Raw genomic sequence first — 16,566 nt, forward strand, 5'->3', positions numbered from 1 at the left:
CGCTCACTCGCCAAAAAGGTTCATATTGTAGCTCGCGGCTGATAATTTACGATATCGATGTATAGAAAACCCGATAATGTATACTTTTCAAAAGTGCTAACTGAAGAATGAATATTAAAATTAAACATTGATCTGTTCTGCGTACACCAGTCTTAATTATGTATTGAAAGCAAATAGTTCCGTCCATAGAATTTGTGAAGTTTATACTTAGTTAAAAAAACATAGTGTTATCAATGTATCGAAAAAATTCATTTAATTTCGTTTTCTAGACATAATATTTAAAAATAAAAAACATAAAAACATTGGTTCATATTTTGATATACAAAGCGACACCAATTTAATCAATTGGATATGTGTCGTATATAGGTTTTTCTGATTCATCCATCTCCTTTTACAGCGAATAAGTAAGTTAACGAAGCCTAGCCCACTATGGGGTCCAGCGGTAGAGAGATATCGAATCAAATATGAGGCAAGCAGGTCATCTTTAGGTACATCAGGAGAGATATATTTCCCACCTACGATCATGTGTGGCGACGACAACTGTAATCCTGATAGTGAACAATGTGCTCTGTCCAATACAAAACATATATCATAACAAAATCTAGGAGGATACTGTTTTACCAAAAACATGATTGTTTTTCTATTGTTTGATTTAGAGAGACGGGGCACTGCAGATGCCTGATTTATGTAGTCATCATATACGTTCATAGTCATTTTTTTCATAGTCATTTTTTTCATAATAATTTAATTACCTTCATATTTAGCACATTTTTTTATGCAATCGAAATCTTAACGAATATAAGATTGTATTTTTTCACCATTGTGATCCATTTTGACCCATGTATATTAGGTATATACACAATATGTAATAACAATTTACATGAAAAAAGCAAACACATGAATAACACTCATTTCATAGTTAGAATGACATGTCTCACAAGAAGTTTACTCACTGCTCACTCGACCCCTAGATAGACTATCGTCATTTTATGGAATATGTGAATAGTTATTTTCAATTTTAATGAAGACGTTTTTGACTCACAAATAGTTTGGCCTTTAGCATCACTGAAGAGGCATTTATGTTCTGACTACTGATCTGGTCCGGTAAAGTTATTTCTGAATATCATTGTAATGAAAAAATACCAACTAAGAAGAGAAGTTTACCAAGACAGATATGATAAAGAAATCAGTTTTAAGGAATAGATTACATATCAATAGTTAATAAGTTAATTATTAGTACATGGTCATTTTTGTAGTGGATATGGTAGATTACTGGTAAGACTTGTCGCACTAATTTTGAAAGACGTTATAATCCAAATATGTTAAAGTAACATGAATATGTTTAATAGATGCATGTGAACATTTATGTACTGTAAATCAACTTATTTCACTGATGGTTTGTTTCTCGTTTAGCCAATTCCAGCCAGCATTGCTGCGATTTATTTTACTTGATGTAGTTTAATAATGAAAGATACAAGTTTTACGAATAACATTTGCTTTATTTTTCATTTTGCGAAAGTCCTTTATTTTTCATTTTGCGAAAGTCTCGAAAATAAATCAGCCTTGTTTCCTTCTTTTTTTTTGATAGTGCAAAATTACCGACCTGATTGTAGTTTCAAATGCTAATATCATGATACTTTATAGTTGGTAAATAGAAGTTCTTATTTTTTGTTATATTGTATATGACATTTAAAATGTGAATCTTATTCACGTGTCCATTATTCCAACGCATTTGTATTCATTTTAGGGACATATTATTGAACATAAATCACCAGAAGACCAAACAGATTGTCATCATGACCACAATGAAGTGTTACACGTGCATTTTATTTACGTGTGCATTATTCATCTCATTAATATTCATTTTATTTGGTAAAAATTACCAGTAGACCATCAGTTGTCATTTATATTAAAACTTGATTTATAGAGTTAGTACTTCCAAATTTGTTTTGAAATCGTCTGTATATTCGTTTGTGCTATGTTAGCAGATTGTATGTGAAACCGGTGGATGTCGTGTTGTCTTTGTTTCAAGACAACATAGCTTTTACGACAAAATATGTTTGACTGACGAAAGATGTAAATATATATTAAAGACTGTATATATGATATGTTAACAACAGCCAAAAAAAAAAATCAGAATGTCTTTTAACAGGTTATAAATTTCAGCATTATAAGTTTTATAAAATATATACTCTGTTTTCATTTTTAATGAACCGTATAATTGATAATGACCTCATAGCCGCAATGCTTTAATTGAAGGGACCAATATTGTATATGCATGTGCCAATTTCCCCCATAGCTCATGATTTTACATGTTAGACTATTGTAAAGTGCCTGAGACCAATGAAATGATAGGATTCTATGCTTCTTTTTTGGGGGGTAAAGTATGAATTAAATCATATTGTAAATAAGGGACTATTCTACTCACAGATCAACACAGAAATTTCTATACATTGGAAGCTTTGAAATGTCGAAATATATTTTATATAACATTAGCATTTTAGTAATAATGCATGCGCTTTCCTAAACACAAACTTCGGTCTACAAGTTGGTCAATGACTATTTCAAATATTCTGATACAATTAAAGCAGAAATTTCAGTTTATTTTTTAATATATGTAGAGAATATTGTATTTTTAAAATTTCACTTGAATACATCAGTTGAAGTAAATAGCCTAATCCAAAGCATTAGTATTTGATAAAAATGGGGGCGTTTTGAATGGGAAATTGAATGAAGTTTGAAATTTATAATTTGAACTGTGTATAAAAAAATTGCTTACGTAAACATTAATTGTTTACACTCAAACTCACAATTATAACACCTTATTGTATAATTCTCACTAATTCATTGTACCGTTGTGCAATATACATGTTAGGTCTTAAAAAGGATTTATTAAAGTTTTCTGCAATTTAAATCCCTTACATCTCCACATTTGCATAGAAATTAAGATGCCAAAATATAAAATCACGTATAATAACATTTGCCTTGACCATGAAATGAATTCTATATTTAAGACTAATTAGGATTTGATTTGAGCATTTGGCACTTTACAATATTCTGCGTTTGTAAGTGGGGGCTAATCCTTTTTTTTTTAAACTATCGTAGCTTATCATGAAGAAAAGGATTATCGTTCTTTCAGAAACACATTTTAGTCAATTGTCTGAATACAGATAATATTAGTCATATTTATTTCATTCTTTTTCTCTGTAATATTTACCAAAATGTATTGTGTTCAATTGAATAACAGATGATTTTCGATTGAACATTTGTCAATCCCAAATACACCGGACAAACATATAGTCGGTCGTTTTCGTGTGAGATTCAGTGGCGGATTTAGAAATTTTCATAAGTTGGGGCCCACTGGGTGTCTAAGAGGGGGCCCGTTTCCGTCACGATTCAGTGATTCTCTATATAATCAACCAAATTTTTTCTCAAAAGGAGGGGGCGGGCCCCCAGCCCCCCCCCTCAATCCGCCTCTGAGATTAAGTGATTGTCGATTTTCAATATGACATTGCATGTTGTGAAAACGTACTGATAATCGTGTTTCTATATTATGTTCGGTGACTGACTTAGAACTGGAACATAAATTTAAGATCAGTTAAGCCCATGTGCTTTCATTTCTTTTTATCTAGTCATAAAGCATTTAAAACAATTTCTTATAAAGGTTTAAAAAGAATTTAATTTAAATTATCACAGCTGACAATAAACCAAAAACCTCATTATATTGATGATTTATTGGTTTACTCTTAAACTTTTATATATATATTTATATATTTTTCGATTACTCTGTCCCCTTTGTATTTTCATTGATTTTATAGTTGTCCTACATAATCCATTATAATTGTTGTATACATGTGTTGTTGCAAGTGACTCATGGAAGTAGAAATGGATATAAAAATATTTAATTTCTCAAAATTACCACAGTAATAGAAATATTAAGCTTCATACTATGTATTTTCTACCAAAGGGCTTATACGGTCTTGTGGTTCTCAAGACACTCGAATTTGAAGGAAAATCCCTATAAAAATGTTTATGTATGACAATTACAGTTTTGGTCTTGCCTTCATACTTAACTCCGAATGTAAAAAGTCCTTTTCTTATTGGAGAAATAAAAAGGTAAACTAGAACGACAACATGCAATTAGTTATTCCATGCAGTTAGTACAATGTTGTTGCAATATTGTGGAGAATAATGACGATCGCTAGGAATGGAACAGTAATAGTAGTTGTGATGTTTTCATTTGCATGAATTTAGCTTGCTCAACAGAATGTGGTTTTGTGTAGATGCATATGCTTTAACATTACTTCCTGTGGAAGACTATTGCTGGTAGATAATACATAAATTTTTATGTTTTTCGAGATTTTGAATGAAAGTATATGTACATTTAGCATTAAAAACTTTTATTAACACAAATGCTCGACTTTTTTGTTTCATTTCATCAAATCAATCATAAGATACCTTTCCTTAAAGTATTAAGATGTATTACAGTTCTTTTATAAGGGAAATAAAGAAAATATTTCTGGGTAAAATTTATTTTTTAATGTCTCAAATTTCCTCCTTGCTATTGTTTTGGTATCAATAAAATATTATTGTATAACGCTTTGTTTTGATGATATACACTAACGTATAAGATTTATACATTATCATAGAGGTTATTGATGTGTAAATGAATGTCAGTTATATCTTCTGCACACGACACAATTTAATGATGTTGTTCAATCAAACACAAATTTGAACACTATTTTTCATTTGCAAAAATATTTTTTGACTACAGAACTTGGAAATCAGAGTAAACAAAAAAAGCATCTTACAACTTTGACAATTTTATTTGATCACCCAGACACATTACTTATGTGTAACAAGAGGAATACAATATTTACATATATACAAACAATACAAAACAATGGTGTGGCATAACAGATACCGCTGCATAATTAACAAAAAAAGGAGATCGGAATTTATATGGTAGCCAATGAAGAGTCATAAGTGTTGGAGTTAGATGTTCACACTTCTTTTTGCGGGTTACTAGCCTGGCAGCGATGTTCTGAACACGCTGAAGTTTGGATAGACTCCATGCATTCACACCATATATTAAAGCATTACCATAATTAAGTCGCGACGTAACAGGAGAGCACACAAGAGTTTTCCAAGCGTCCTCCGTTATATATGATCGAATCCGTTTTATGTTACGAATATGATGGAAACAATATTTGGCAATTGCAATGGTCTGTTGCTGCATGCTGAGGGTTTGGTCGAGAATTTCTTCTAGATTTCGAACACATGTAGATTCACTTACTATAGTTCCATGCAAATTTAGTTGTAACTTACTAAGACTTTTGACTTTGTGTTTTGGAGCAATCACAATCAATTCGGTCTTGTCCTTGTTTAACTTTAACATATTTGTACACATCCAAGTTTTAATATCTTCCAAACAATCTTCTGGGCTCTGGGTTATGTCATCCCAATTTACTTGGTAAATTTGCGTATCATCCGCATAACAGTGGTATGCCATGCCATGCTTCTTACATATTTCACTAACCGTTTACAAAAACATGGAGTAAAGTCTCGGTTCAAGCACGGATGAACCAATCCATTTCTGTACGAAGGGAAACAACTAACTTTAAAAAAAATTATTAAAAGACATTATATTAATGCATATGATAAGTGACATCTTGGATTTTTTTCTTTTCTTTGGTAAATTGTTGGAAGAAATGTTTGGTAGGTTTGTTTGTTATTCTGTATAAACTAAATATACGACCGTATATTGGTATCACGTTGGCGTCGTCGTCGTCGTCGGCAGAATACGTTTGGTTTTCGCACTATAACTTTAGTTTAAGTAAATAGAAATCTATGAAATTTAAACACAGGTTTATGACCACAAAAGGAAGGTTTGGCTTGATTGTGGAAGATTTGGTCCCAACAGTTTAGGAATAAGGGGCCAAAAAAGGTCCAAATAGGCATTTTCTTGGTTTTTGCACTATAAATTTAGTTTAAGTAAATAGAAATATACGAAATTTAAAAAAAGGTTTATGAACACAAAAGGAAGGTTGGGATTGATTTTGGGAGTTGAGATCCCTACAGTTTAGGAATTAGGGGCCAAAAAGGGGCCCAAATAAGCATTGTTCTTGGTTTTCGCACCATAACTTTAGTTTAAGTAAATAGATATCTATGAAATTTAAACACAAGGTTTATGACCATAGAAGGAAGGTTGGGATTGATTTTGGGAGTTTTGGTCCCAACAATTTAGGAATAAGGGCCCAAAGGGTCCAAAATTAAACTTTGTTGAATCTAAATATGTACTTAGATTTTTGATTATTGGCCCAGTTTTCAAGTTGGTCGAAATCGGGGTCCAAAATTAAACTTTGTTTGATTTCATAAAAAATTGAATAATTGGGGTTCTTTGATATTCCAAATCTAACTGTGAATGTAGATTCTTAATTTTTGGTCCTGTTTTCAAATTGGTCTACATTAAAGTCCAAAAGGTCCAAAATTAAACTAAGTTTGATTTTAACAAAAATTGAATTCTTGGGCTTCTTTGATATGCATGAATCTAAACATGTACTTAGATTTTTGATTATGGGCCCAGTTTTCAAGTTGGTTCAAATCAGGATCCAAAATTATTATATTAAGTAGAAATTTTGAATTGCACAGTATTCAGCACTAGCAAGAAATCTTCAATTGCACAGTATTGTGCAATAGCAAGAAATTTTCAATTGCACAGTATAGCGCAATAGCAAGAAATCTTCAATTGCACAGCATAGTGCAATATCTAATTGCACAATATTACGCAAAAGCAAGAAATTTTCAATTGAAGTTATCTTTCTTTGTCCAGAATAGTAGTTGAATCAACTTAAATCATTGTTTTATATAATATACAATGTATTTTCACTTTTACTACCAACGGATAAATTAAAACAATCTTTACCATTCAGTGATAACAAGCACTTTTTTACATTTTCATATTGTATGATGTATTTAAATGAGTAGTTATTGTTGCAAACTCCATTAGTAATTTGAATTGAGATCAGTTTTGGAATAAGGGAAAGGGGATGTGAAAAAAATGGGGGGGGGGGGGGGTCAATTTTTCTCATTTCAGATTTCATAAATAAAAAAAAATGTCTTCAAACATTTTTTTGAGAGGATTAATATTCAACAGCATAGTGAATTGCTGAAAGGCAAAAAACAAATTTCAAATTTATTAGACCACATTCATTCTGTGTCAGAAACCTATGCTGTATCAACTATTTAATCACAATCCAAATTTAAAGTGGAATCCAGCTTGAATGTTGTGTCCATACTTGCCCCAACCGTTCAGGGTTCAACCTCTATGGTCGTATAAAGCTGCGCCCTGCGAAGCATCTGGTTTTTTGAATGCAATAATTTTTACACGATCCTGTTTGTGGTTCCAGATTTGCAAATTCATTAGATAAAAATTTATTTTTGTTAAATGATATATACTTCATTACATTATATTGTGAAGATAACGTTGTAAAATTTCATAGATAAGCTGCAGATCCTTCTTAGTTAATAACAAATGAAAAAATATTGGGAACCATTAAATATATGTACAAAGTTTGAATACAGTAAGTTTTTATAAATGATTATCACTATTGATAAAGAAAACGCATCATCTGGTAATTTTTATAATTTTAGTGACTGATTTATATGAAAACTATTAATTATAGTAGAATATATTTGAACATAAATATAACATCATGTCTGTCTAATTACAACAATTTTTATTAAAAAGAACTATAATTAAATCATATCTAATTTTAGATTTTCATTATTATATCATGGAATAAAGTTTGAGTTATTTTCCTTTGAACAGAAATGCTAAAACTAAAATATGTTTCATCAAAAATTGAATTCTTGGGATTCTTTGTTATGCTGATTCTAGCAATTAATATAGATTTTGGATATTGGACCGTAATAGGTTAATGTCCAATTTCAACATTTTCTCTGACCACATTTATTTTGTGTCACAAACCTGTGCTGTATCAAATATTCACAATTCAAATTCAGAGCAGTTTTAAGTTAAATGTTTTGTCCATATTTACTCAAATGTTCAGAGTTCAACCTCTGCAGGAAAATCTGGTTTGCTGTCTCTCTGACAGCCTCTTATTGTTTGTATATAAATGATGTAAGAAATTTGAATATAGGTAAATAGTTGTCGCCTTAATCTATTTGTTTTCTGCAAAAAGAAAGCTTACAAATCAAAGTCTGATATTGCTATGTTATCTGGCACCAAGAACGACAGAGATAACAGCTTTGAAAGTCATTAATGAATAAACACATTCAAAATAGTTTGAAAAACAACAGACAGCCCATACTATATCTTAGAAACTATAAAATCACAAAACTAATTAATCAAAATTGGTAGCGTTCGGTTGATACGTTATTGAAAATGCTTTAGCAGTGGCATATACAGACAAACATTACTGCGGTATTCAATCAAACGAAATTATGGTTTTGTAGTCCTCTATCGTGGTAGCCCTGCGCTGTCTGAATCAACTACCATCGGGGGCTACAGAGGGGCTTTGATTGCGTACGCATTACCTTTTGATCACAAAAGAAATAAATTCATATGTTTCTCACGATTTCTGCCCATTATGCATCTTTCTTTCACCATGAAATCAATAGAAAATTATGTGATAAAAATGGATGCTGGATGATTCTTTTTTTCGCCTTTTTATCCACCGCTTCATTGTCACACTATCGTGTGATTTCTTCTGTTTTACCTTACTTCAAGGATTTTACAAAACGATGCATCAATGACAGATAAAGGCGGAACTTCCCGTAAAGTGTACAGCAAATCCTTCAAACACCTAGACCTAAGTTCCGCGACAGTTTCGACATTAACAGGATATCTGTCCCATATTCAACACATATGAGAGGTAGAACAAAAGGCTGCATATCCTGTGATTAATAATTTTTCATATCTGTGTTTCATACTTCGATACAAACTGAATTTCTTGTCGTTATATAATTGCAGTGGGTTTGAAATGGTATCGCACACGCGAAGTAACGATTGATATTAGTCACAAAATATGTGTTTTCTTTTGTAAAAGTCAAACTAAAGTCTACAGTCAAGTTCCGATCATGATCTCCATAAAAGAGGGACGAAAGATACCAAAGGGACAGTCAAACTCATAAATCTAAAACAAACTGACAACGCCATGGCTAAAAATGAAAAAGACAAACAGAAAAACAATAGTACACATGACACAACATAGAAAACTAAAGAATAAACAACACGAACCCCACCAAAAACTAGGGGTGATCTCAGGTGCTCCGGAAGGGTAAGCAGATCCTGCTCCACATGTGGCACCCGTCGTGTTGCTTATGTGATTACAAATCATACATAATGTAGCATGTATGTGTATTACATTTAATAGTACAGAAAGAGTGTACTTCAAGGAATTCAAGAATAACAAAAACAGCCTAATGAAGATGATGTTGGTATTGCCGGTACTAGATTTTAAGAATACGTACATGAAACAGCAAGTCAAAGGCACGAATAAACGAACGATATCTAGAGCAAAACGTTAAGTCTTTAACAATAAGAAGGTGTATATACATAATGTCCAGATCTGACAGATCTGGCGTCTACAACCTTTTTAAAATTGCTGAACAGAAACAATTATGAATCTGTCATCTACACATAATTCTCAATATAAAAATTAAAAATCTGCTGTACAAATAAACACATCATAGACACTAGAATTAAAACTTTGTAATCCAGACATGCGCTTTGTCTAAAAAATAAAAACCTACACAGTGACGCTAGAATAAAAAAACATAAAATAAGCCAAATAAAGCATGAAATTGATGAGCACTGAAGGCCTACAATATTGAAAGAATTTCGGAAAATACAGCTGTGGTAATTTGCTTCTTGAGTAGAGAATCCTGAGGTTTTTTTTTTGATAAGATCAGTTTTATAAACAGTTGATTTTTAACAATAATCATAATGATAATTCATGCCATGACAAAATAGCTGACTACTGGGATGGTGATATACTGGTAAGAAACAGCGGAATCGACCAAGTGGTTGTAAATATACTCATCATAGATACCAGAACTATTGTACGCCAAACGAGAAACAAGGACTCTTTTTCGCCAAACGCGCATTTTGGCTACAAAAAAACTCATTAGTGACATTCCTAACTAAAACTTACAAGGGCCAAATAATGCATGACGTTGATGAGCAAATCGTTGATGGTTTTCATTATTTGTTATGGTATGAAAATACGAGAATTATTATATGACTGTGATGACACAAATGTATACATATTTACCTACACACCTGTTCTAAAACCAATGCCCTTCACCTGAATTTGTCATTGTTTTGAATTTATTTTATTAGTTTGCAAAAAATATTCATGGAATTACATACGATAGATATTCATCATATTGTAGTCCGTTCACAATTTATTGAAAAATGTACCATTATTAGCAACATGAATGTGTAACATTTCTTTGTTGAAATAGTTATTTGGTTTTTGTAATGATTAAGATTATACACAATGTTGACTTACTCGTTTACAAAACTTTGATTTTTTTCGAAAAACTAAGAATTTTCTTATCCCAGGCATAGATAATCTTAGCCGTATTTGACACAACTTTTGGAAAGTTTGGACCCTCAATTCTCTTCAACTTTGAACTTGTTTGGCTTTATAAATATTTTGATATGAGCTTCACTGATGAGTATTATGTAGACGAAACGCGCGTCTGGCGTACTAAATTATAATCCTGGTACCTTTGATAATTATTTACACCACTGGGTCGATGCCACTGCTGGTGGACGTTTCGTCCCCGAGGGTATCACCAGCCCAGTAGTCAACATTTCGGTGTTGACATGAATATCAACAATGTGGTCATTTTTAAAAATTTCCTGTTTACGAAACATTGAATTTTTCGAAAAACTAAGGATTTTCTTATCTCAGGTATAGATAACCTTAGCCGTATTTAGCACAACTTTTTTGGAAATTTTGGACCCTCAATGCTCTTCAACTTTGAACTTGTTTGGCTTTATAAATATTTTGATATGAGCATCACTGATGAGTCTTATGTAGACGAAACGCGCGTCTGGCGTACTAAATTATAATCCTGGTACCTTTGATAACTATTGACTGCATGCTGTACCCAATTTTAAACCTTTTAACCTATTATGTCTGTTTGTTTTTCTCACACATTGTTGTCAATATAATGAATTTATATGCGACTGTCATACAAGTGAGAGGTTCATCTAGCTGGAAAAAACAGGTTAAGTCAGGAGAATGACAGTTCATTCGTGTTTCTCCTTTTTGAGTTTTTCATTCTATAAAGGACATTCCTTTTCTGAATTTCCCTTATAGTTTGGTATTCTGTTATTTTACTTTTTGGTTAATAATTTTATTATCTAAATCATTAATAGTTATTGATTTTAAACTAGACTTAATGAAATCTCGAAACTCTAGAGACCATTCATAATAAAAAGAATCAAAAAAAGCGTGATGCATCTATAAAAAATAATGGTAAACTACTTTGATTGAGTGTGTGTAATTCGCAATTTTCTTTAATCTCAACATGCTATATTCACGACATCTCTTCACTGAATTAACTGTTAACCTATCCTAAGTATGCACTGTGCATGAAATACGGAATGCAAAAAGATGTACTGCTGTTGTAGACTTTCACTTACAACTTACAAAGAGTATTGTATTAACAAACTTTTCACATGAAAAGTTAGCTTCCGTTTCTCCATTGTGAACTTCCTGTTTGTATATAGTAGCACTCAAAAGCATAAGAGCTTGTGTTACCTATCATCTTTGATACGGACGTGCTACTTACAAAAACCCTTGTGCACCTAGTATACGTAATGGTGGATGTCTTCTCTTCTCTTCGAATGTCTAAAGGACGTCATCATAACTTTATAGTCCATTCAGAAATTTTGAAAGATGAAAGTTACTGTAGCTATGTCTACTTTTTTTTTTCATTGTGGGTCATTTCTCTTTTTCATAGTTGAAGTCTAAAATCATTGTTCAACACTTTTCATCGGATTTTTCGATCGCCTTAAGAATGGACAAAAGAAACATCGCCATCGTCTTTTTCGTTAATTTTATTTTATAATTTTAATGTAGAATTTCCCTTTGTAAAACAACAATTTCCAAAAGGTCATTTATTGCTTTTCATTTTTGATGTTATTGTATTTAGATTCAATTCACTGGAGTAAATTAACAAATTTTGAATTAAAAGTATCTTTCATGTGGTGTAAAGCATTATTAAATGTTTCTTTTTAATTCAAATTTAAGGGAATGTTATCGACTTTGTCCATAAATGACGGTAACATTAGTTAACCCATATTCAAATCTCCTAAACCTATTTCGGAGAGACAAATCAAGCTACCGAACATAAACGTAGGGCATCGAATGTTTACAAGACTTGAGTCTTCAACAGTTTAATCATTAGTATCTTCAAATATGCATGCATTTACGATTCTAATTCACACCCAAAACAGTAAAATTAGAGGACTATGCTGGTATCTGCATGTAAAGATCCAATACCGCGAAAACATGTCTGAAAATGGAGTTAAGACACAGACATATCGTATCGGTCACCAATGGTGACCATAAAACATTTATATATATAGTGTCGATTGCATTAATTCTTCTTCGTAGTTCTGTAGGGGCACTTTTTGTGTAAGAAACTTTCTCCTGTTATCTAACGAATTCCGTATAGTGTTAACATTCAGGAGCGTAACGTCTTCATGCAGATACCATATGATGGGGAATGGTTTGTATTCTGTCGATATATAACAATTGAAAAGTTGAAATCGTCACGTTTGTGTTAATATTGAGGAAAAAGGGATGACAAAAACACCTCAAAAAGGGGAAGCCAACAGTAGCTGGCGAAATTAAATGTTTTCAACTAAAAGATCAAATTCGTAGTTGGCCTTTTAATTAAGAAAATGTCGTAATCAAAAATTGTAACAATATAGAGACAGACAGTTTTGCTATTTAAAAATGACACCGTTGATGACCATATACATAAATACAACCTGCCGATAAACTCATATTTACATAAACGTACAAAGATGATATCAAAGAGAAAGTTAACATGTTAAAAGTTAAAAGCATTAATCTCATCACAGCTACATTCGTTTGTCTTGTATATTTGTCTTATTTTGATCACAAATAAGGTCTTTATATGGGTTTTATCAAATATTTATAATGAGATTTTTGAAAGATAATTTGCGTTAAGAAAATCCTCTGTGAGCATTTATTTAGAAGTGCAGTACAGAGCAAAAAAATCGTACGAATCTCATTAAAATTGAAAGGATCATTTAGAACATCACCAAAGGTATAATAAAGTTCAGTAATAATTAAATAAACTCACCATAGATACCAGGATTAAAATTTTCATTACTCCAGACGCGCGTTTCGTCTACAAAAGACTTATCAGTGACGCTCGAATCAAAAAAATATAATAATTGGTTGGCAGCGTATTATTCTGTCTAGAGTTTTCTGTATAGTGTTTTGTTGCTTGTCTTTTGTCTGTTTTTTATGAGTTTTTATTTCCTTTGATATGTTCTGTCTCTTTCGGAAGATTTTTCTGAGAAATACTATAGTAGTTCAATGGACAGAAATATTAGTTGTAGAAACTTAGCAAAATGTATTAATTTTTCGAAATTCTGAGGAATTTGTTATCCCAGGCATAGATTATCTTAGCCATATTTGGCTCAACTATTTTGGGTCATCAATGCTCTTCAACTTTGTACTTGTTTGGCTTTAACTATTTTGATCTGAGCGTGACTCATGAGTCTTATGTAGACGAAACGCACGCCTGACGTATAAATTGTAAATTTGATACCTTTGATAACTACAGTTGAGGCTTTTCTACCTCAGGAATAGATACCTTAGCTGTATTTTGCAAAACTTTTAGGAATTTTCGGTCCTCAATGCTCTTCAACTTGTACTTCATTTAGCCTTTTAAACATTTTTTGATTCGAGCGTCGCTGATAAGTCTTTTGTAGTCGAAACGCTCGTCTGACGTTAATATAAAATTTAAATCCTGGTATCTTTGATGAGTTTACTTGAAGGCTAAATCTAGTACGAAGTTCAAGAACATTATAGCCGAAAATTCGGACAATTTTACAAAATACTGCTAAGGCAATCAATGGGTTGAGGTAAAATAAACAAAAAAGTACTTCGAATAATTTAACCTTTTAACTGATCAAGTATATATTTAGTGTAGTTTAGACAAAACATTATAGGTTGTTTACATTTCAAGACGAGACCTTAGGCTGAGAAGTGGTATTGATGTGAAAGTCGTCAAATTGACGAACATCCGTATATTATTTACATCAGAGCAATACAACATTGTCGACTACTTTATCGTCCGGTACGAACACAAAACGCTTACCAAGTACTTAAAGTTTACTGTTGACCCTGGGAATGAGCTTATTGTCAACACTTTTATTAATTTTCATCAATTGAAATATGAAACATATATGTAAACCTCAGATCTGTGTACGACCTCAAATCTGTGTCCGTTTTTCAAATCTATGCCCGATCGTGACGTCAATCGCTATTCTATGTCCGTAAAAAATGATTCGGCCTCAAATCTGTGTCCGATTTTCAATCGCGACGTCATTTGTAAATCTATGTCCGTTAAAAAATGGTCTCAAATATGTGTTATGTTTTATTTTTTTTTTCCAATTTGTTTCGCCATGCGCAAATTTATGCCCGTCTAATAAGTACGGCCTTATAGGTTTTTTATTTTATTAAGTAATTTCCCATAATTCAATATTAAGTTGGTATGTGTTCTCCATGTATGTGCAAGAGCCGTAGTATAGTATACGTTTAAGAAAATCTGGCTAAATTATTTAGCTGGTATTTATGATATTGTTTCAAGTACGGTCTTATATGCGTTTTGTTTTATTAAGTCTTTTTTCAAGTGTGTGGTTAAAATCTTTACATGCGTGTGTTATTATTGTATACCGTCTTTAAGAATGAAACCACAAACCATATTTATTTTACTAAAAAAGACAGTAAAGAATGAATATTTGTTTGCAACTTCAACTTACTTCGTTTTGTCTTTGAATTTGTTCATATCGCTGTTTCATTGACATTTATACCATTTTATCTATGTTTTTAAACAATTTTTATCTAAATTGCTAAAAATAAACGTTTTTTTATATTTTAATTGAAATATTTGTGAATCACAAAAGAACATGTTTCAATTATTTGGTCTTAGCTGATATCTATTTAGTTCAAATTTAAAACTTGTAATAATGTCTTCAATAGCGAAAATATTTCCCCGAGAAGAATCTTTCTATGTTTTGGCATATCCCTTCTCTCAAGCAACTAGATGTCAACACTGCAGTCCCTTTGTTCATGGCTGGATTTGTTTTGAATTGTAAATATTCCACAATAGTAGGAGTAAAGATATCCCGATAATTGTCAGAAAACATTTTGAAGAGGATAACTCTCTAGTTGACGTTTTTGAAAATATTCCATCAGTCCACTATTCATAACAGATTTCCCTCCAGTTTTAAAGAAAAAAACATAAAGTAATTTTAAAACATGTGTATTAATAGTTAACATGTTAACCTTGCTTTTGTCATATAAACCACTTGTACAATGTTTGTTCGGTGTGATTCAATGCTCCGTGTTTAAGGCCGTACTTACACCTGTAATTGTTAACTTTTCATTGTTTACTCGATGACGTTTTGTTATGTTTTACGCCGATGAAAGGACATCGATTTGAGCCAAAAATGGCCATAGATTTGAGTAAATAAAGGACATAGATGTGAGACAATACAGGACATAGATTTGAGACAATAAAGGACATAGATTTGGAACGTCTATGACGCAATATTAAAAAGGACATAGATTTGCGGAAAGGACACAGATTCGAGGCCGGACATAGATTTGAGGTTTATACCTCAGATCTGTGTACGACCTCAAATCTGTGTCCGTTTTTCAAATCTATGCCCGATCGTGACGTCAATCGCTATTCTATGTCCGTAAGAAATGATTCGGCCTCAAATCTGTGTCCGATTTTCAATCGCGACGTCATTTGTAAATCTATGTCCGTTAAAAAAAGGTCTCAAATATGTGTTATGTTTTAATTTTTTTTCCAATTTGTTTCGCCATGCGCAAATTCATGCCCGTCTAATAAGTACGGCCTTATAGGTTTTTTTATTTTATTAAGTAATTTCCCATAATTCAATATTAAGTTGGTATGTGTTCTCCATGTATGTGCAAGAGCCGTAGTATAGTATACGTTTAAGAAAATCTGGCTAAATTATTTAGCTGGTATTTATGATATTGTTTCAAGTACGGTCTTATATGCGTTTTGTTTTATTAAGTCTTTTTTCAAGTGTGTGGTTAAAATCTTTACATGCGTGTGTTATTATTGTATACCGTCTTTAAGAATGAAACCACAAACCATATTTATTTTACTAAAAAAGACAGTAAAGAATGAATATTTGTTTGCAACTTCAACTTACTTCGTTTTGTCTTTGAATTTGTTCATATCGCTGTTTCATTGACATTTATACCATTTTATCTATGTTTTTCC

At 31.8% G+C, this 16,566-nt stretch overlaps 1 protein-coding gene across 4 annotated transcripts in view; it reads left to right on the plus strand.

Annotated features, from left to right (window-relative positions):
• The window catches only part of LOC143085570 (sodium- and chloride-dependent glycine transporter 1-like), a 47,248-nt gene extending 42,651 nt beyond the window's left edge, over positions 1-4,597 (plus strand). For all 4 annotated transcript variants that reach the window (XM_076262010.1, XM_076262012.1, XM_076262011.1 and 1 more), the window contains exon 15: positions 398-4,597. In XM_076262010.1, coding sequence (XP_076118125.1) covers positions 398-595 — 198 coding nt within the window. In that variant the 3' untranslated portion in view covers positions 596-4,597. The remainder of the gene's footprint in view (positions 1-397) is intronic.
• The last annotated feature ends 11,969 nt before the right edge of the window (positions 4,598-16,566 follow it).

Source organism: Mytilus galloprovincialis, chromosome 8 (assembly GCF_965363235.1).
Source record: "Mytilus galloprovincialis chromosome 8, xbMytGall1.hap1.1, whole genome shotgun sequence".
Lineage (NCBI taxonomy): Eukaryota > Metazoa > Mollusca > Bivalvia > Mytilida > Mytilidae > Mytilus > Mytilus galloprovincialis.